General features: G+C 40.2%; 1 protein-coding gene across 3 annotated transcripts in view; it reads left to right on the top strand.

The window, feature by feature from the left end:
* SPHKAP (SPHK1 interactor, AKAP domain containing) overlaps positions 1-20977 on the top strand; it is a 63066-nt gene that overhangs the window by 20945 nt on the left and 21144 nt on the right. For all 3 annotated transcript variants that reach the window (XR_003573161.1, XM_027900900.1, XM_027900899.1), the window contains exon 3: positions 4804-4914. Coding sequence is in view for 2 of the 3 variants with exons in the window: in XM_027900900.1 (XP_027756701.1) it covers positions 4804-4914 (111 nt within the window). In the remaining variant the exon portion in view is untranslated. The remainder of the gene's footprint in view (positions 1-4803; positions 4915-20977) is intronic.

Raw genomic sequence — 20977 nt, 5'->3', positions numbered from 1 at the left:
TGGGAGAACATCTTAAATTTTCATTTAATCTCAGAGTTGTCTACTTTATTTAAGAGGGAAGGACAGCGGCACAACACTGAGAAGTGCCATCACCTCTTTACAAATGCTCCTGCTTGGTCACCTTCAGAAACATCACAATCTTTTAAAGGCTGGGCTTTAGCACATGATTGAGAGCTGCTTCACCTCTCTGATCCCATGAATTTGGACTGTTCATTGGAACACGAGTCAGTGTTGTGATTGTGGGCACACTAAAGTAAGTGATTCTCTTCTGACAACACTTCTGACAAACAGCAGGATATTTTGGGCTTCTTAACAGCTTGTTCAGAGAAGGTATTACTGTTCTTTTTTGTGTGTGGAAAAGGATAAGGAATTCTCTTTTAGCCTTTGTTAGGTACAGTAATTTTTAAGTTAGATGTGTAATGGGTGGTGAAGTGAAATGCCGTGGGTTCCTGCTGCAAGGCAACAGTTTAAACTTGCAGATTTGAGTAATTGTACTTGGCATGAATTGCTCCTGCCAGGGACCATATGACATGGAACCTGAATGAACACAGAAGATGTGCCCCTTGATATCTCATTTTATTCTGTATGTCCCACTGTATGTCCCACTTCCCTGCCTTTTTTGATGAGTAGTAATTAACCAAAGCAATTAGGAGGATCAGTCATGGAGATGCAGATGTTTCATTTGAGGAGCAGAGCTTTTTTAATGCTGTCTCGGTTATAGATATTTGGTGTATTTTAATGCCTTATGATCTAAATCAGGGAGCAGGAAGCTGTTACACTAAACTCATATGCAGTATTTTCCTCTGGGAAAGAGTGACTTTTCGAATCCACACTCTGCTAGAGGCTGATTTAGTTCATTGATTCACAACACAGTGAGTAATGCTGACGGCTGAGTCTCTAGATGAGAGTGGAAAAACTTTTTTTAGAACCATGAATTACTGCTGATTTCACATTTGGTGCATGATGCAAATTCATCCTGAATTATTTTCTGAGTGTGATGATCCTGCTCCAAAGCAGATATGCAGCAGTATAGCGTGAGCAGCTGCCACACGAGCACGGTCAACAAATCAAGCTCTGCTGCTTTCGGTTGTGCCACTGCAAACCAAAAGCAACCTTGCTGAATTCAGCAGAAATGCTCACAATATGTCAGTGGGATTGGCCCTGATCTTGTCTTAATTAGATAAGAATGAACAGAAGTACAAGACAGGAGGAGGATATTTTGGCAAGTGATACTGCTTGCATTAAAAGTGCAGACTGACAGCTGACGTTGTACAGGCTTAGGTTTTTTTATCATTTGGTGCAGACCACCTCAGTATATTTTGAACATGTGCTTCAATGCAAAAATAGCAATTGGAATGCATTGGTGGAGATACAGATCTGAGGAATACCAGCTCTTACACTGCTTTTGATTAATTATTTAGCTCTGCTAATTTAGGTCAACTCTTTCAAGCTTATGCACTCCTGATCATTGCAGTCATACATTATTTCACTATAAGGACTTCAGTATATTCCTTTAAAAGCATGAATATACAAGCAAGTTCCAATGCACATGCAAACTCACACTTCATATAAACACATGAACCTATTTAACAGGGAGAATTGCCTTACAGCAGCGAGGGTGTGTAAGAAATATTACATTCATTCTTACCATATGTTTGGCTTTGACCACGATAATCTGCTGTCTGTTATCAAAGAAATGTGCCCAAAAGTTCACTTCCATAGATGCATTTTTGCACAGCAGGTGTGTGGAACCCTAACTGTGATCAGCACTGCAGGGTGGCCCAAATTATTCTTCCTCCACTTCCTTAGAAGTACTAATGGGAAGGCTTTCAGCAGTGATGATCCTAATGCAGGAACTTGTGTTTTGTAACATGGAGTTTAAACTCAACCCAAGTTTTACCCCTCATTCCTGCCACTGCTTACTGAAATGTCACCTTCTGTCTCCTGAGTTCCATTCAAATACATGTCAAACCAGGCCATGTGCAAGGAGACCTCTTGTAATGTTCCCCCATGCCTCCTGTTCCCACAGCATTGTCTTTTCTGAGTAATTTCTGGACACTTTCCAGATGACTTTGGGCCACCCTGTGTTCCTTAGATCGCTGACCTCTGCCAACTTCTACTGCATAGACTCAAGCAGATCTGGTTTTATTTTTCTCACCTGTCTTTTTCAAATCCAAATGCTGCAGATTATTTTCCCCAGTACTAAAAATGTTATGCCTATTTCACCCTTCTTTGCATTTCTGGCTGCACAGAACTGCTCATGCACAGGAGAGAAGAGTCTGGCCTAGGGCAAACATAATCGTTCTAATGTTCATTTCCTTAAGGTTACTTAAAAATCACGTGCTGCCCAAAATTTCCATATAATGATCTCTACCCTTGACTTCAAAGTCCATAATGAAAAGCTTCACACAACTAAAATTAAATGCAGTATAAAGCTTTGCAACTTATAAACCATCCTGGAGTGCCCCAAGCTTGACCTGACCTGACTGAAACATTTGTTCAGGAGAGTTCTTTCTTCTGCTATGTTGCCTTACCGGGATTTGCTTCCTGATAAAAACATCCTCTGAAAGAAAGAGGGAACTGCCAAGGGTCATTTAACATCCCACAGGAGACAAAACCAGGTGAAGTGTGGACTACACAGGTCATTTCATGGGTTTATCGTCTACAACAACAATTCTGCTACGATATGGCTGTTCTGTAATGCACACCAAGTCCTCGTGAGAAAAAGAACAGCACCAAGGATTTCTGCAGCTTGTTTCTGGGTGATAAATTCCTGCCTATCACAGTTTCTCAGAAACTGTCTGAGTTTTGGGAAAGGAAGATCTAAAGTGATTAAGGCTGAAGACAAGTTCACTGGGATTTTTAAGGAAAGGAGAAACAAGATTGCTTGTTACAGCAAAAGCTATTTGAGTTAAAGAGAACTATTTCCTGTGCATGCAAAATTATGTCTTAAGAGGTAGAGCTTCAGCCCCTGAGGATGAGAATATCTAGAATCCAATGAGATCTGAAATCATATATATTTGTAGATATATATGTGTATGTGTGCATGTCTGTATATGTTCAATTCTAAAGGCTCAGAGGATAGTAATTTTTGCAAAAAAGGAAAAAATGCTTAATTCTAGATTTTACCAACCAGTTCATAATGCTTCAATATTTACACATTTAGAAAGATTTCCTTAGAGAAAAGAAAGAAAAAAAAAAAAAAGAAAAGAAAAAATGAACATGTTATTACACTAACAGGAAATTGCTTCTTCGGAATATGGAGTATATTATTTTCCCCATCTAGTCTGGCTATGGTGGCAGGAATCATTTTGCACTGAGACAGGAGGCTATAAAATTTATTGAGTCATTCAACTGGTAAACAAGATTAGCCAGCAGCCCCCAAACAGAGGCTGGTGTTCATGTGAAGCATTCATGAGCCTTTTTCATTCTCAGGAAAAGGTCTTTGGGCACAGTACTTTTTCCAAGTATTTTGTGAACCCTAAATTTGTATTCAAAAGCTCTTTGGAAAAAAATCCAATAGCAGGGCTGGGATACCAAGAAACAACCACCACAAAGGTGGAAAGTCTTTGTGGAGGGTACCAAAGAAGGGCACTGAAGCAGGGCAAGTCCCATTAACTCTCTATCCAGCTTCTACCGACTTTTCATCTTCCCTGAGAAATGAGAAGGCCTCACAAGTTTTCACTTCTCTTCCTAAGGAAGGGATCCAGGCTTACAGATCAAGTGTTCTGGACACAGGACAAATGTGTGACAGTGCAAAAGTTTCACTAAGGTCAAGGAAAGCACTGTAGATAGGGTTTTTTTTTTCCCCCTCAGGTATAGCAGCAAATTTACATTTTTAAATATTATTAAAATCAAATTGTAAAAACTAGAGTACAACCTATTTCCATGTAATACAAGAATTGCAAGAAGTACAAATAAAATATACATCTATTTCACAAACATACTTAACTTCTGTGCTTGCTGCCTGGGGAAGATGATAAACCTTATAAAGTGTTCTGTAAGTAGCATCAATGCTGCAGCTATTTTTTTTTCCCTGTTGTTCCCTAATACTAATGGTCCTGCTTTTTCATGGGAGAATATTAGTACAGAGGCAGAAAGTAGAGAATTCAGTTCAACCTAAACGTCAGATTTACAAAACTGGCCTTGCCTCTTTATAATCTACAGACATCTGTAGCCCCCTTTCCTTTTTGCTCAAGCAAAGCCCGTGGCAGAGTCTGTAGGGCTGAGTCAACGCGGAGATGAAATGCAAAGTTTTGATCTCAGGGTACTGACTGAGCTCAGGACTCATTACAGAAGATCTTAAGTACTTCAGCTTCTCAGAAAGCAGAAGAAATTGCCCGAGAAGAAAGAGTTTGGAGCCTTGGCAGTCCCAGAAATGAGACTGCTGGCAGAATGACTGGTGCTGATCTATTGTGGAGAGAGATAGGGTCGTTCATAAAGGCTGCAAGTTTGTGTACTCTGGTATAATTAAATAATTCATTTTCCCAACATTTATGTTTGTGACTTTAGCACAGAACAAAACTCATAGCAATATTTTCCAGTAAAAATACTGGGTTTAGGCATCTCCTTCAAGTGTCTCAGGACTTCCAGTCCTGAAATATTTTAGGGGATACATAAATGATTTGGTTTAAAGTGCAGTAACTGGATGGGTCCAAACCAAACAGGGGCCCATCTTGCCCCCTCAAAATTTTGTAGGCAAAGTTTCCTTTGAGTTACAACAACAGAGTTCAGGCCTTCAAGGCACAGTAGGACTGAGTGAACTTTTCTAATTTTTTTGACTATTTTTAACTATTTTAACAGATTCTCTGCAGTAACAGTCTACTAGAATCAACAGACTACTGGCTGCAGAATCAGAGGACACCATGCCAGATTGGCTTTCTAGAAGACAAGCCGGAAAGCAACTGTGCCTCAGTGAGTACCACTGTCATCTTCTCTGGAGAAAAGTCCACTGAGAGTTGTTTGGGTAGGGTGTGGGGCTGACAGGAGCACATGTTGAATTAAAAGTGTCTGTAATTTCCAGTTTTCTTTCAAAAGCAAACATATAAACTAAAAAAAAAACTCTAGAGATTTCTTTACAAAGCACATCAATAAAGATTACAGCAGAGGTTTCCCCACATTTGGCTTTCAGATTTTGTGACCCTCTGTATTTTTTTAGGCTCGTAATCTGCGACTGACAAGAGAGAAAAATAAGCCAAAGAGAAAATTACTCCAAACCACAACTTGTAAAGTGGCAGGTTGGAAAGAGCAGATGTTTAAAAGGCTGCTCAATGTTCCTGAAGGCAGAGACAATTAGAGAGAAAACTCTTTCCATATTAGATGAGGAGTAGCTACTAAAGAACTCAAAGAGAACTATTTTGCATTTGAAATTAAATTTAAATCTCATTGTCTTGGGTTATAATGCAATTAAGAACAGCTTTTGGTTAACAGTATTCACGAAGAAACAGGAGCTATGTTGCTTTCCACACCATCTACATGAAACTGGATAAAAACACATTGCTGTGTTTTTAATAGTCTTTTACTTGATGAAAGTCAGAATCCTATTTGAATGCTATATGAATATTATATATTATATATTACGTATCATATAGAAAGATTATGCCGTTGCTACCCTCCCTATTTCAGGTGACCCTGTCTGATTTTGCCATGCAGGCTACTCAAACAGGTTAAACTGCCTCAAAGAACTTCTTTCTTCTACACCAATATTAGAAGCAGTTTTTTTCCTCTTTGTAGGATATTTGACTAAACGCTAAACATTTCATTGAACTTAATTCAATTAACAGTGCTACTGTTTAGCAGCAGTTTACCACTGCAGATTAGAATACGTAGTTTCGTGTTAATATAATTAGGTAGTAAAAATTTTTAAAGTAGCTTAATTATGCAAGTCTTGTTTTGTTTGTTTATACTGAATGAGAACTTAATCAAAATCCACCAAATAGAATAAAATACATCAATTCATGAGACATAAGCTCCCTGTAGTGATTTATAAATGTAATTAAAATATCTGTTTGTGACATTACCCCATGGAGAGATCTCACAAAATAAATGTGGTTTCACATAAAAATATATACCTTTGTTTACTCCACTATTGCCAGCTATCTTTCTCTGGACCTACAACAAATGTTTCCTGCTTTGGACATGCTTTTAAGTAGACCTTACTTGAAAAGAAAAAACTGATAGATATTTTGTCCCTACTTTCCCCCCAAAGATCTAAATTATTTAATTACCAGCACTGAAAATTTGTGTTTGGCTTACGTTAGTACAACTTAAGAAATCTTCCTTGCTTAGATGATTTATAGTTTGTTCTAACATTGAACTCTCCTAAAGTGCAAACTCTTAATCTTGCATACAGAAACGTCATTTATTACTTTATCTTAGCAGTTCCTGAGATTTAATATTTTAGTTTGCAGTGCCATTGCGGTATCACCATGATTGTGGTGGTATTGCCACACCACTAAAGATGTCCCTTAATTGTCTTTTAGGAATTCCTAATGGAAGTTATTTAGAAAAAAAATTAGGATACAAAACAAAACAAAAAGATGGGGATGTAGTCCTGCAAGACGTTTGGCATTCATTTGCCTCAAGATTCTTAAATTATAGCAGTGAGTTTCCCAGAAATTCTCTGGACTTTCATGCTCCAAACCAACAATGCGTAGAAAAGCCATTAGAAAATATATTCACACTGCAAAAAAAACCCCCACATTTTCTCTCAGATTCAAATGATCTCCCTGTCAAGCATCCTGGAGAAACAGAAACACTTTACTCCATTATGTGGCAGCGACAGATAAGGCAGACAGAAAATATCTGCCTCTCAAGTAAAACAAAGCAATAAAAACCAGTGCTTGTTTCTTACTGTGGCATAACAGGATAACACTTTTTAAAGAATCAGGATGCGACAAGGGCTCTAAAGCTCATTTTAAAATTGTTTTAGATCTCCTTAAAGCTGAAAAAAACTCTGGCTTTGCAAGCAGATGGATGAAAGAACAGTTTCAGTGAAGCGTTAAAGGTTTCGAAACATTCTTGAAATAGTCCAGCAACTTCTCTGTGTGCAAGTGCTCCTACTCTGTAACTACAGAGATGCTGACACCAGAATTCTCTCTACACCAGTGCATGCAATGCAGGCTGTATGCACAGACCTGCAGTTGAATATTGGTCAGATCCAGCCCCAGGAGCAGCAGGAACACAAGGCCAGAGCAGAGGGAAGGAAGGAACAGCAGCCCAAACTTCAGGCAGGTTCAGTCATGATGGAACACCCTCTCATCTAATTGTTGGCTGCTTTTTTTTGTGACCCCAGGCCATTTGCACTTTTTCTTGAAGATGTCTAATGAGTCTTGGTGGCAACACAAAGGACAGGGGAGGACAACATGACTGGGGAAGTGGGGAGAGTGGAGACAGCAACAGCCACTGAGAGGGCCTATGCCACATGGAAAAACCTCAATCCATCTGCAGCACAGGAGGAGGAAGAGTTTACACAGTTTAGGGTTGTAATCTGGTCAGTTGAGTGCAAGAGAACAGACTTTGGCTTCTCAAGGAAGGGAAGCAATGCTTGTATCATTGAACAGACAAGACTGTTGCCTTGGTGAGAAACAGATCAAGTTGTTAACAAAGCAAACAGGTGATGTGATTGTGGATCTCGTTGCCTGCAATCCCTCTGTTTGCTGACAGAGTGAATAATGTCATTTTGCCATCATAGCAGCTGGATTTTCGGAACTGGCTGCTTGGCTTCTCTGTCCTAAGCAGGTACTTAAGCATCATCACTTCCATTGCAGTTTAGCCATCAAGCTTGTAAACAGGTTGAGGAGGAGGTTAAGGATGTCATTATGCACTAATTTGAGCTGGCCAAATGAGGGTTTCTGTGATGTCACCTCCTCCTCCAGCCCCTACTTCACCTCTTTTACTACCCTGGCATTTGTACAAACATGCAATAAGTCGGTTCAGAGAGAGAAGTAACTATGTAATTAAGAAATTGTTTTTTTCTGGCCAGTTCTTCCTTGAATCATCTCACCATATTGTCAGATAAATGCCAGTGCTCACTCAAGAGATGGAACAAAAACATTCAGGAAACAGTTCCCACAAATTAATTCAAACTGAATGATAACATATGCAGAAAGGAAAAATCCTTGGTAAGGTATATTTTGAGGAAAAAAAAAAAAGGGAGAGCAGCTTTCACTTGAATTAAAGTAGATTATGAGTGGTTTTCAGTCATTTCTTCACCCAAGTATTTTAAAAGATTTGACACTACATGTCTTTGGATATTTAGGTGCAAGTATACAGATTCATATTTTACATGAGTCTTTGATGCTAGAACAACTTCCAAATAACTTGCTAATAGTGCAGACACTGGGTCAAGAGTGTTGAAGTCTAAGCACCAGAATTTTTTCTGTCCCTTATTCAGGGCCCTTGCCTTGCAGTGTGTTCTCCAGAATGTCCAAAGAAGGAGAGCATGCCCTCACTGAAGCTTGAAGATCTACTCTTACAGGAGTTCAGAAAGGGTGTTTCTGCCCAGGGTTGGCAATAGTCAACAAGGGTCTTTATACAGCCAAGTGTGAAAGTGAATCTTGAATCCCAAAGAATATATTTTTGTTGGCTTTTTTCAAAATAAAACCACATGTGTGTTCCTGAATAGTGACCGTGCATAACTGAAACATTTGCTTTGTTTCATTGTGCTTGAATGAAGTTTTACATTTCCTAGTAAACATAGCAAAGCCCTATTTTTCTGCATAAAACTGACAGATCTAAATACTAAGACATCTTTCCCCTCTCCTGAGATTGCACGAACACCCTCAGCACCGTGTCACACAAACACAGAGGATGTTTATTTTACTTTTCACTCCATAATTACCCAACCATCTTCAGGAACAGCATTGTCTCTTTCAGAAATCAAAATCCATCCGCTGCTTCCCAGATCTAAACCATAATTACCGGAGGTATTTTTAGTTTTTAAGTCCCATCTTCCTATTCAGCTTGACGATACCTTAATTACATCCTGACAAGGTGCAGGAATCAACAGCTGCAGGCTAAATTGTGGCACTGAGTTGTAGCCCTTTCTCAGGGGTGTGTGGGTGTTCGTGCTGCTGTGGGTAGGGAATTTTACCTTCCCGAGAGCCCCTCTCTCCCTTGCCCAGGGAAATAAGAAACCCTCCCCTTCACCAATTGCTCTCTGCATCATGGAGCAGACCGAGCACAAATTTAAAAGGCCACTGAAAGCATTGCTTGTGTAATCTGTAAAATACGTTTCGCTTTTTGCTTCTGGACGTCCTTAGCTCCAAAAAAAATATATCTTCACATATGAGCTAATGTTAAGGCAGAATTTAAATATGCCCTTAAAGGGTTGTATTTCCACATTTTCAGTACCACACATGTACATCACACAGCAGCCAAAAGCTGCCTCATGAATTTCAGAGTGGGAAAGACCGACGATAGATTTTCTTATCTCTCCTGTCACTTCAGACTTGGGCACTCTTTAATCTCCTGTGTAGATCTGCCATCTCCTTTCCTGTCCCTCCGTGACAGCCTCATACTGCAGTGGTTTTCTATCTGTGTTTAAGACAAGTGGATGCTCAGCCTTACCCTGACAAAGCTATAAATAAATAGTGGGAGGATCGAGCGTGGTGGCATTGCAGCTGTGTCCTCTTCAGCATTTCACTCTGCCACATTCTCAGTGCCTCCATGGCCTGCTTTACCAAGAAATGGGATTCTCATGTTGCCTCCAGAGTGGACATCTGTGACTGCTTGCTGCTATTATAACCTTCTAAAATGAATTGCAGCCCGAGGCTTACAGGAATTTGTTAAATGTGAAGTGTCCAGGGCACCGGGGAAAGTAAGGGGTGCACGTGGCATAAATATTTATTGAAATATTTTCTCCTAAGTCGTAAGTGGCAATTAATTACACCAAACCCAAAGGAATAAGCTTTAATGGGAAGAAAATATTCACAGCTGGTTTTGAAGCAATGGATTACGAAGAGATAACTCGGGATGATTCATTAATGCAGCCCAGACATTAAAGGAGGGATAGTCTCTAAAATATCAAGACCCAGAAATCCACCAAGTCATTTGAGATAAGCACCTGCTGAAGAGTAATTTGGGCTAAATTTCAGGCAGATTACTGCCAAAAATGCTGAAGGGAGAGCAGTATAGCACATCCTTCTGACAACATACGAGGTGTACCTAAAAAAGAACTGTGGCTGGTCTGGGCAGACACAGGGAAGTCACGTCAGGACCTCATTTAGGTGAACTTGAGTGACTCACAGAAGATATACTGAGTTGTCTGCTTTTGGAAACACTCCATTAGTGCCTGCAGGAAGAGCAGTTGGAAACCTCATCTCATGTTAGACAGCAGTTGTGCAGCTCATGGGGGAGATTGTTACGTAGAATCTGAAAGGAGCAATGTGTTTTTTGGCTGCCCCAGTGAAAATACAAGGCAAAATAGGAAAAATTAACACAGAAATTACCACTATCTAATCATGCAAAGGACTGTACAAAACAGAAGGAAGGCTTGGGACGACTTGATTTCAAACTGATGTTTCCCCAGTCTGCCTTGCATCCTTTTTTTAATTTTGGGCAAAGAAACTGTCAGCACCAAGGCCTTTTCCCTTCTTGTACTGCCCCCACCAGTGAGTTTTCTTGGGGGGGCACAACAAGCTGGGACATCAGACCCCAAGTGACCCAAAGGATATTCCATAGCATATGACATCATGCTCAACATGTGAAGCAGGGGGGGAAGGGGGCACAGAAATTCTCCCACCTGTGTGTCGCTGCTGCCTCACACTTCCATTCATGTAAATCTTTTCTTTGCAAGCAGCTACAGGGCATATCTAGTACTTCCAAACTAATATTTTAATTTCTACATTTCACAGCTGGTTCCTCTGCCAGAATCATTTTGGCAAGCATGGAAATTAATGTGAGGAAAGCATTGCATCCAAATGCTAATGGATAATTAGCTCTGTCTTCCAGAAGCTTTTTTTTTTTTCCTATTCTGAGTCACTATCAGGCTATTTTAAACTCCTCATACAAGACGTATTCCAACTCAAGATCCTATTTAACCATTTGAATATAAAAGATTGGATTCTATTGTGCACAGAGCCGAGAGCTACTTTTCTTATACCATTCCAAGTCTCCTATCTACTAAAAATTTGCACTGTGCATGTTAGTCACAACTTCAAATGACTCCAAAAAGAAGTATGAGAGCCAATGGCAGGGAAAATAATTCACCAGAATTTACTCAGGAGCAGAAAGAAAATTGTAATCTGAAAACAAATATCTGCAAAAGAAAAGCAATTTTCAGTTTCCTCATTTCTTGTAATATTCAGATCTATACAAAAAGGAAATGTCAATCCTTATAACACATCCTTCTTAGTAGGCATTTATCCCTGTTTCTCAGGGAAGGGAAGCACTGGGAAATTACCGGATTACTTTCTTCCATCCCAAGACAGTAGGCTAATCCGATAGCAAGGCAAGAAACAAAGTCCTGCCTGCTTCCCAAAACTTCTCAGATGTGGAGCAATAGGAGGCAAAATAAGAGTAATGATTTAAAAAAAAAAAAAAATTGGTAGAACACTCTAAAGAATACTGCCTGGAACCCACACATTTCAGCTGGTGGTTTGTAAACAGTCGGGATCTTTCTCTCCCAGAAACCCCAGGAATGTGTCTGTCCCTTTTCATGCTTTATAGTGAAGATGTCTAAAGCCTCACTGCTCTGCAGGAAGGCGTTCCAAAGCATCACACTGTACAACCAGAACGGAGCTGAATGAAGATGACACGTTAGGCATTCTGAAACCACGCACAAGAAAGCCACGTGCACGCACTCCTGCTCCAGATCATCCTTGTTTCCTCTTCATTAGTGTGTGTGGCTGCACAGTTCTATCTTTAAATAGCTGAGGAATTTGTGAGTGGGCCTGAGGGAGTGCAGGAAGTGTCTACCCCAGGCAGTTCTCATTTCCTCTGTTCCAATCCAGGCTGCTGCTGCTGCGGCACCAGAGCTCCCAGGACGTAAAATCAGCACTTGGTTGTTGTGCAGATAAACACACAAGTCCTGTGACAGTGAGAACTTCAACATGCCAGGGTTGGAAGTCCTTCTGCTTAACTTTTGCCCTTAGCATGGACTTTTAATTTCCACTGTCACTGGTACCTCACTGCAGGTGAGTGTTTTGCCACGGGTGTTTTCTTCTCCAGCATGCAGGACCTTGTACAGACAAAGGGTGGGTTCACCTGCCCTTCGAACTGAAATATCCGCTTCAGCTCTCCCTACAACATGCATCCTAAATCCTTTTTTTTATTCCCCCTCCCCTCAAAGTGCTTAAAGACCTTTATGAGAGGAAATTATTTATCTTTACTATTTCATACTGGATTCTGGAACTCAGTAAACATCAGACCTCAACTGGGGCAAGACCTAAATCTGTCAAAAACTATATGGAGTTAGGCAAAGCATTGTCCCAAATCAGCTGTGGGTTTGTGTGAATAAAAATGGTTTGACAAACTAGCTGAATTAGATTTAAATTAGTTTAATTTTTTTTTTTTTTTAGAGATACGAGAGAATACCTAGGATTGCAGCTTCAGTAAAGATGCATAATTAGAGTTTCTGGTTGCCTGCTTACCAAGAGAAATAATTCCACGCTTAACTGAAAAAGGAAATTCAGAGTTGAGGGGAGTGCAAATCAAGAAGTGGGGGGAAAAAAAAATTTCAAAGTTCATTTAAGGCTTTCTTTCTAATTATGCAGTGGCATTTAGGGTTTTGAGAGCATATATTTAAGATGTCAATTTAACTGACTTGAAGAATCTTTTTAATGTTACTGAACAACATGTTCTGCAAGCATGGTAGGCATGGTGATTCATGATCTCATTTTCAAAAAATTTGTGGGATCTGAAATGGCGATATCGTAAAGGACACCTTTTTTTTTTTTTTTTTTTTTTTTTTTTTTAAATGGATGCCAAAACAAAGCAATCCTCTAAAAATAGGCAGAGAGAAAGAGAGGACAAAACCAAAGTAATCCCCTGTTAATGCAAAAGCAGATGGACCTACAGACACCCTTCTTTCAGAGACACATTTGGCAACAGAGCCTCCCCCCATGGCTCTGAGAGGCTTAAATGGAAAGACGAGAGGGGTCCACTGCCTCGACAGAGCCACCTCAAACAACTTCCCAAAGCAACAGGTTCCATCAGCGGAAGCTGAGCGTTGCAACTCAGCTTTTCTCAAGCCAAATTTTAAGCCTGATGGTCTGTGGGAGGCAGGTGAGAAGAACAAAGAAGGCTGGAAGGTGGGCAGCTCTGATTAGCAGGCAGACTGTGTCGCCACCAGTGCTGATGGTGGGAGAAGGAGGAGCTGGTGCTTCTGCCCAGCACTCCTGTGACTCCTCTGCAGTCTGCAGGATCTGGTATCTGATGTGCCTGACATGCTGCTGAAAGCTCCCATTTTGTGTACTGGAGATTAGATTTTCATTTCCAGTCAAGGCATAACCTGTGAGCACATGTGATCAGGATCTCCATGGCACAACCTGTACTACTTTCGACCTTGCTGGATGATATCTGTCTAATTTGACAATAGGCCAGAGGTTCCAGAGATAGAGTTCCTGTAGGTTTTATGAACGCAGATGAAACTGGGAAATTTTAAGTGTGAACTGAAACCTTCCCAATAAAATGGAGAAACCAGACAGAGCCATACTTTCATAAGCAATCTGCTGAGGGGAAAGTGGCAGCCAGAGCTTACACCTCAACAAGCTGAAAAGTTAACCTTAGGATGTTAATACATAGGTAAGCAGGCTTTCCCTAATCCTAATCCCAGCACTCACATGGCCAATCAGAAAACCAGCTGCTTTCCAGAACAATTCATAAGCAGAAGAACCTGCACTGTTTCTCTGCTTTTAAGTAATCTTGCTGCTTCAGAGCTCTTCCTATTTATAACCTGTCTAACAGCTGGGGCAGAGCTGCCCTGCAATTTGTAGAGCATGCATGAGCAGACAGATGCTATGCAAGTCTCCTTCAGCAGGCACAGAGGTCAGTCCCAAAAGGTCTAGTTTAAAATTACTGAAGCCATCATTGGCAACCGTATGTTGTCTTTACTACGGCACTTTAGACAGAAATGATGAAAGGAGAGGTTGGTGAGGCACAGCATGAAAAAAGCCCTCAGTGAACAGCTGGGCTGGTGAAGTTGGGTAATTAGCCTTTTGTTTGAAGCCTGCTGTTAGAAGGGGATGCACAGAGCACTGGGCATCACTGCCCTCTGGGATAATCCACAAGCCTGGCACTGCCATTTCTGGTTTTGTGCTTTCCATGTTGTTGTTTTCCCACCAGTTTCTCCCTTATCTTCACTGGCTTTTATGTAGCTGAACTAATTTAGGTTAGTAGATTTAAGGCTGTGTTTAGAGACTATGAATTGCTGAATTTAGAAGCTATGCCATGGACCGTGAACTCAGTTCTAAATCTTCTGAACTGCAGTGGAAACCACTAACTAGCAGGTTCTAAGAGTTTGTTTTATGCGAGAAAAAATCTCTGAAGAACGAACTGGTTCAGTCACAGAAGAAGTGGATTTATTTATTTGTACCTAAAGTTAGTCAAGAGATTTCCAGAGGTTGACTAGAGGACACTGACAATAAAGTGCATGGAGGTAAAAACACTTTCACCAAACTGTGTCCATTACAAAGCTGTAATTTCTGTTACTTATACAAATGGTTAGCTGTAGCTGGATCTTTTGTGTACTGAATGCAAATACTGTGAAAGGAAGGCTGAAACATTCTTTTTCAAGTGGAGAGAACACAATGGTCTTAGTTTAAAAAATTAATTTGTTGACCCAGGAAGCAAGAAGAAGCACTGGGGCTGGGATAGGCCTGGTGAGGGGAAGGAAGACTTGAGGAATTTATCCAGATCAGTTAGGTTTTACAATCTTGACTTTCATTCTTAATGTCTATATTGACGTATATTTGTCATATGACTGAGCTCAGTCAAACTCCATCATCAGACCTGTTTTCCTGCCTTAGTTCTTACCCCGTTCTCTCAAATTTTCAATGTGAAAAACAGCACAGAAATGAGATACATGATCTGAACTATTATGCACACTAACATACTTAAAAAGGAAATGAGGGGGAACATATTGTAGAGGCAAGTAAGAAAGAAACCAGCTCAGTTTAAAAAAACAAACAAACAAATAACCAACCAACCAAACAAACAAAAACCAAATACACTGTTCTGGATATTGCTGTTTTAGCTTCTGATCTAACACCTCAGATCTAGATGTGTAATTCACAATTTACTTTTTCTGTCCAGCTGATAGACACACTTATGCTTTGGTAATACCTGCTCATTCAGACACCACAGACAGCTGGAGCAGCTGGAACTTGCATCCCATCATTCTCTCACAGTCACTGCTAAGGAATATTTTCACTTGACATCTTTGTCTAGCGAAATCATTTGCATTTTTTTAATTAGGCTTAGCAGCATTTACTTCCTCATCTTTCTCAAGTGCTGAAAAAATCCTGTAGAGCACCACAGAACAGTTTGACATGCATAGATAAGCAGAATGGATTTAAGGACTTAAAACGCTTTAATCTCGTTTTTTTTGCTTCTATGTGACATACAAATGTCTTTGAGAAAAATAATTGATTTTTATAGTAGTTTAGAGCAAGGCTGTACCAACTGAAACTATCTAGGTGTGTTTAAAAAAAAACAGTAGCAAACACTCAACTGCCCCAGACATCTGAGCATTCATTTAGTGATGCTCCATCAACGCTCTCCTCTCTGTAAATCAAACATCGTTATAATTTCCCGCTTCAGTTGCTTATAGGATTAAAGAATTCATCTGTTTGGCTTTGCAGACTACAGGCAGTTACATTTCTTGGCTTACCAAGTCCAGCCTGGGCAGAGACTGCCAAGGCAATCAGAATTTGGGGCTGCAGGGAGTCAGTCTTTCACCTTGGTTTCATTGTTAAATAGCTTGTTTTTTCCAAGCCATTAAATATTTTATGTTCTCTGGTGCAGTTATTCAGCTGAGTGTGTCCTGTAGTCAACCACAAGGGTTAAAAATTCACGGCGTTTTGGCAACTGAAAGTTTCAAGAACTTCTATGAAATGTTTTCCCGGGAAGTGTCCAAAATCTGAAAGTACTGTTTTATGCAGTTTTATCTTTGTCTTTCTGGACTAGCCTGGTCACTGATCTGTTGTTCCAGACTGTGCTGATATTTGGGTAACAGGCCTGAGCCTGCCCTGCTGAGCAGGAGATAAAGGGTTCAGGAAAAGGATAAGGTGCAGGACTGGCTTCTGAGCAGCCCACAAACTGATTTCAAATAACATGCACTTATTATTTCGCTCAGGAACAAATCCTCCTTTAAAACATCATCTCCTGCAATAGCCTGATGGAACCATAATTTTTCCATACCAACAATGTCCAAATACAGGAAATGGGAAAAGTCAAGATTAACTTGAAGAAAGCTAAATGATGGTATCAATTATGGTTTATTGGTTTATATTCATCATTGTTATATTTGGACTGGCCTTGAAATCAGATTTCTCAGCTTTGTTAACTGTCACAGTTATATTATCTAGTTCTCTGAGATTCTACTTGACATTTAAATGGGTACAGAAAGAAAGAAAATAAATAATCATAATAAGGCCTATCAAAAAAAAATAATTTAAGAAGATTAATGAAGGCACATAAGGTTTTACAGAAATGTGCATTAACTCTGAAGTCTTGCACAAACAATAATGGTTTCTATTCATTCTGCAGTAAGAGCTCCTTTTGACACCAGTCTATAAATTAAAATGGTGACAGAGCTAAAAAATGAACTTTGTAATGGTAATGAGAGACCAGCAAAGGGTAGAAATATTAAGCTGGGTATTGCTTTTGGCCTTGATGGATGCAAAGTCATTTCTACAAAGGAAGTTTTCCACCCAGCGTGTGCAAATTCACTGGGGCAGTCATAGAATCACTGATAACAGGATTCCCATCAAATGCAGGGGATTCACCCAGATTTCTGAAGATACAAAGTAGAGAGACTTCTACCCTCCAAAACCTGAGTCACAGTGAAAACACCCTTTTCAGCACATGAATCAGGATTATATGGTAAAAATTACACTGAGAGTTGAAACCACACCGGCCTCAAAGTGTCTGCTGTGAAAGTTTCCTTTTAGTAAGTGTGGTGAAATGACCGAAGCCCCAAGCTTCCAAAAATATTTGCACTCAGCCTCCTTTCACACAAGTCCTACCAAACCCAGGTGCTAAAAAAAATCCCAGGCTCTCCAAAATTATTAGGTAGTTTGTTTCGTTATTAGTTAATGGGTAATCTTATGCGTCCTTTTAGAACGTTTATTTAGAAATCATCGTTTCACAGCTATGGGTTTTCTTCTTAAAACAAACAAACAAAAAAACCCCAAAACATAAAAGATACTTGAAACTCTACTGGGATTACAAGATTCAAGAAATCATAAGTTTAAAGAACAGAGAGGTCAATGATTAGGGGTCCTTACAGACAGAATATGTACACACACACACACATCGCTAGAATCTGCTGGAAAAGGTATTTTGTGCCATTTATGCCATGCTGTTTCTGGTCATTTTCAAAGAGACAAAGCTCACAGCAAATTTCTGGACAACATCTGGCACAGTGCCACCCCTTTGATATTTTTTTTTCTGTGGGTTACGGTTTGCTTTGGCTCAGAAACACAGAGTAAAAGTATTTTTCCTGGGGCTTTTGCTGACTTCAGCTCCTAAGGGAGCCCGTCATGCAGCTGTACATCCTATGAAATAGTCACCATTCCAGTGAGTGATGCCTTGGAGCAGCTATATTCTGTTACTGTGCTGTGGGGAAATTATGGGCATCTAAACTATCTTTCTAAAGCCAGGAGGCTCAGACTTAGGTCTAATAAAACTTTAGAGCCACTGTATTGTTTTTTCTACTTTTGCACAGATGAAATGAGGATGAAAATATGCTCAGAATTCCAAACCTGCTGCCCTATCACAGAACTATTGCTAAGAGCAGAAATTATTGAGCTCAGAGACTCCATTAAGTCCTTTAAAACAACTGTCACAGCAATCAGAGTTGATGTAAAATTCGATCACCCTCTTCACAAACTGTATCTTCAGAGGATAAAGTGTTTAGGATAGTGTATAAGAAACAATACACACCCTGAGAACAAACAATACCTGTCCAAAATACGGAGGGGAAACAACAGGGAAGGAAAATGCCAAGCGTTTAGCATTTCAAAGGATAATGCTAAACAATCAGAACATCACTGCATGGGGGCAAGATGCACATCACTCACACTGGGCACAAGGTGAGATGAAAACAAAGCCCAGTCAGATGTGTGGTCATTTAAAAGCCATGCTGGGAGAGCTTCACCCCCGTATCACCCAAACCAGGAGAGAGAGGACATAGCCCTGACACAACTTTGGCTGGTTGTGTAAATAAAACTACCTTCAGTCCTGGGCTCACCTCCCTATGTCACACAGTTGTATCCCACATGTCCTTAGGCTTAGGTATTTAAACTGCTTTAGCTTGGCACCCAGGAGCTGCCTGCTCAGAATTACTTTCTCCTGACATCTCTCTTGGGGAGAGACCGAAAATTACCTTTCTCACTTCTGTCTGTGGGAAATTAAACAGGAGTTTTATGGGCAGATTACAGTGCAGTCCCAAATCAGTTTTCCCCTCTAACTCTCTCCTGGACTATCTGAGTTGGCACCTGGCATGTCTAAATTGACTTGGAGATGTGACAGGGCAGGATGGGAGAAGAAAAACAGCACAGAGCTGGGATATAAAGACTCTATAAACTCAGTTTCCAGACAGCATTTACATTCTGACACACCAACCAAGACATCACAGAACAGGGAGCGTTCTACACAATTCTCCTGCACGTCCAAACACGTAAATTTAGCCTATGCTGAGGTATGTGGCACCAAACCCAACCTGCTAGTGACACTAGGGCAAAGCTGGGGATCATCTGGGTGGATACAGTGGTGCAGTGACAAGGATGAAGTGATTTGTGTCACCTGGAAATAGTCCTGCCACCATTTTGATACTGTCTTTAACTGCGTGCTTGTAACCCACCAACTCACAGATTAGAAACAAACACCTTTAAGAATATCCTTTAAATTACAAAGTCATGGGCTCAAATGTCAGAAAATAGCAGATACACAGTGCTGTGACTCTTCATAATCTTGCCCCTTTTTGCAGGCCTCCTGTTCACTGTTCCTGTGCTGCACAAATGTGGGCATGTGAGGTAAAATTAAGGTTGCACAAGCCATCTGTATACAGTTCTAATTTTTGACTCTTGTCTCTTCAGTTTGAATTCCTTTCTTCTAAAACAGATATTGAAATTTTGGGGGGAGGGTGGTACATAATGCAGGTTTGTTTGATTTTATTTCACTTAGCAGAGTAACTACATCAGTAAGGTGCGAGGGACAGCTTATTATCCCAGTGAGAGGGAGGGACAGAGTAGATTTTCAGTTCGATCTCTTCCCTAAAGGGAAGCTGGAGGAACTCAGGAACTTCACAGGAGAAAAGGGACTGAGCATCTCAAAGCTGTTTCTGCTCTCTAAAGCTGCTACTGCTGGGGCAGGGTGAGCCCAGCCTTCAGACATCTCTGCTGGTTTAGTATTGTGACCCGGAAGAGGATTGAAGTACAAACATATTTTCTTCTTAATTTAAAGAAATGCTAGTTTGATAAAAAACCCACAAGCTAGGGCTTGCCTTAATTTCACCAGAAGCCATATTTCACAGGACAAAGGAAAAGCCTTTGTCAGACATCGACACAGACAACAGAGAGAAGCATCAGCGCTTCCTAAAACAAACAGAAGAAACAAGTCTTGTCTGGGGGGAATAGTACAGAGCAGAAAGACTTCAGCCTAGAATAGACACTTCAGAAAAATACAGGCTTTTTAAAAAAATTCCTGCTGTTAGCATTGTGTCTCTGAGATAGTGTTTCTTTCCTCCCATCAGTGTACTCTTTTATCTAAGGAATATTCCAAATGCCAGTAATACCAGCCTTGTTTAATACAAGCTAAAGTGAAAGCAATAAGGAAAATATAGACAATCACGTATTTCTTTGCTTGTCATTCAGCTGTTTGGCAGTATTTGCACTCTGAAAAGTGAAATTGCTTTACTCTTCCTAAGTGAGAAGACTGTTAGCTTTTAGCAAGTAAAATATCCCATATATACAGTATGTATATTGTAATATTTTTAAAAAAACATAATATATAGTTTTTTAAGAAGTGAGGTGTCTGCATAGTTTCTACACCAGCTGAAGAACAGATTTCAGGAACTTGAAACCACTGACCTAGAGAATTTTCCCCATACACCTCCTATCAGCCACAGATATTATCATGCAAAAATAGAGAAGAAAAAAAGAAAAACCCAAAGTTTCTCTATTTGCTTTTTATATGATCCTGGAAAGCAAAGACTTCTTCAGGATGAAAGCTCAGCAAGTTAGTGATGACAACCTGCCTGGTACTGTCATAATGCCATCGGCGCCACACGAACCAAAGATGACTGTTCTGGCTGCTCAGAAGGGCCACATCTTTAGGGTGGTGGTTGGTGTCACTGGTGTCACCCCAAATCCAGTACAGAACTAGACCTTAACCACTCTGGCACGGGAGCCTGGAAACAAAGCTCCTCAGGAACTAACTGTTGCTGATGAATGTGAAATGCCTACACGTGAAAACCCCGTGGAAAAAGGAAGAAAAATTTTTGCCTGTATAATTAAACTGCAACGTGTTTAAGGCATTACATAACCACCACATTGTGTTGCTAGAGGGTATTTTTAAGGCTTTATAGCTAAGATATTTCTATAACCATTTCTTAAAAGTTCACCAGATGACACCTGATTGTTGTCGTTATCAGGCACAGAAATATTTTTGCTGAAATCGTAAAAGGGTTGGAAAATACGTTTGTAAGTTCACATAAAGATGCCATTAAACTATGTAAAAGGGCAAAAAGCTTTCTTTTTGAGTGGGGCTTTTTTTTTTTTTTGATGTACAATGGGAATACTGGCTGGATCTT

The sequence above is a fragment of the Empidonax traillii genome, unplaced genomic scaffold (assembly GCF_003031625.1).
Source record: "Empidonax traillii isolate 1590-97213 ecotype Southwest subspecies unplaced genomic scaffold, ASM303162v1 scaffold755:size778197, whole genome shotgun sequence".
NCBI lineage: Eukaryota > Metazoa > Chordata > Aves > Passeriformes > Tyrannidae > Empidonax > Empidonax traillii.
The sequence above is the reverse complement of the archived record's forward strand: the minus strand, read 5'-3'. Positions and strand labels throughout refer to the sequence as shown.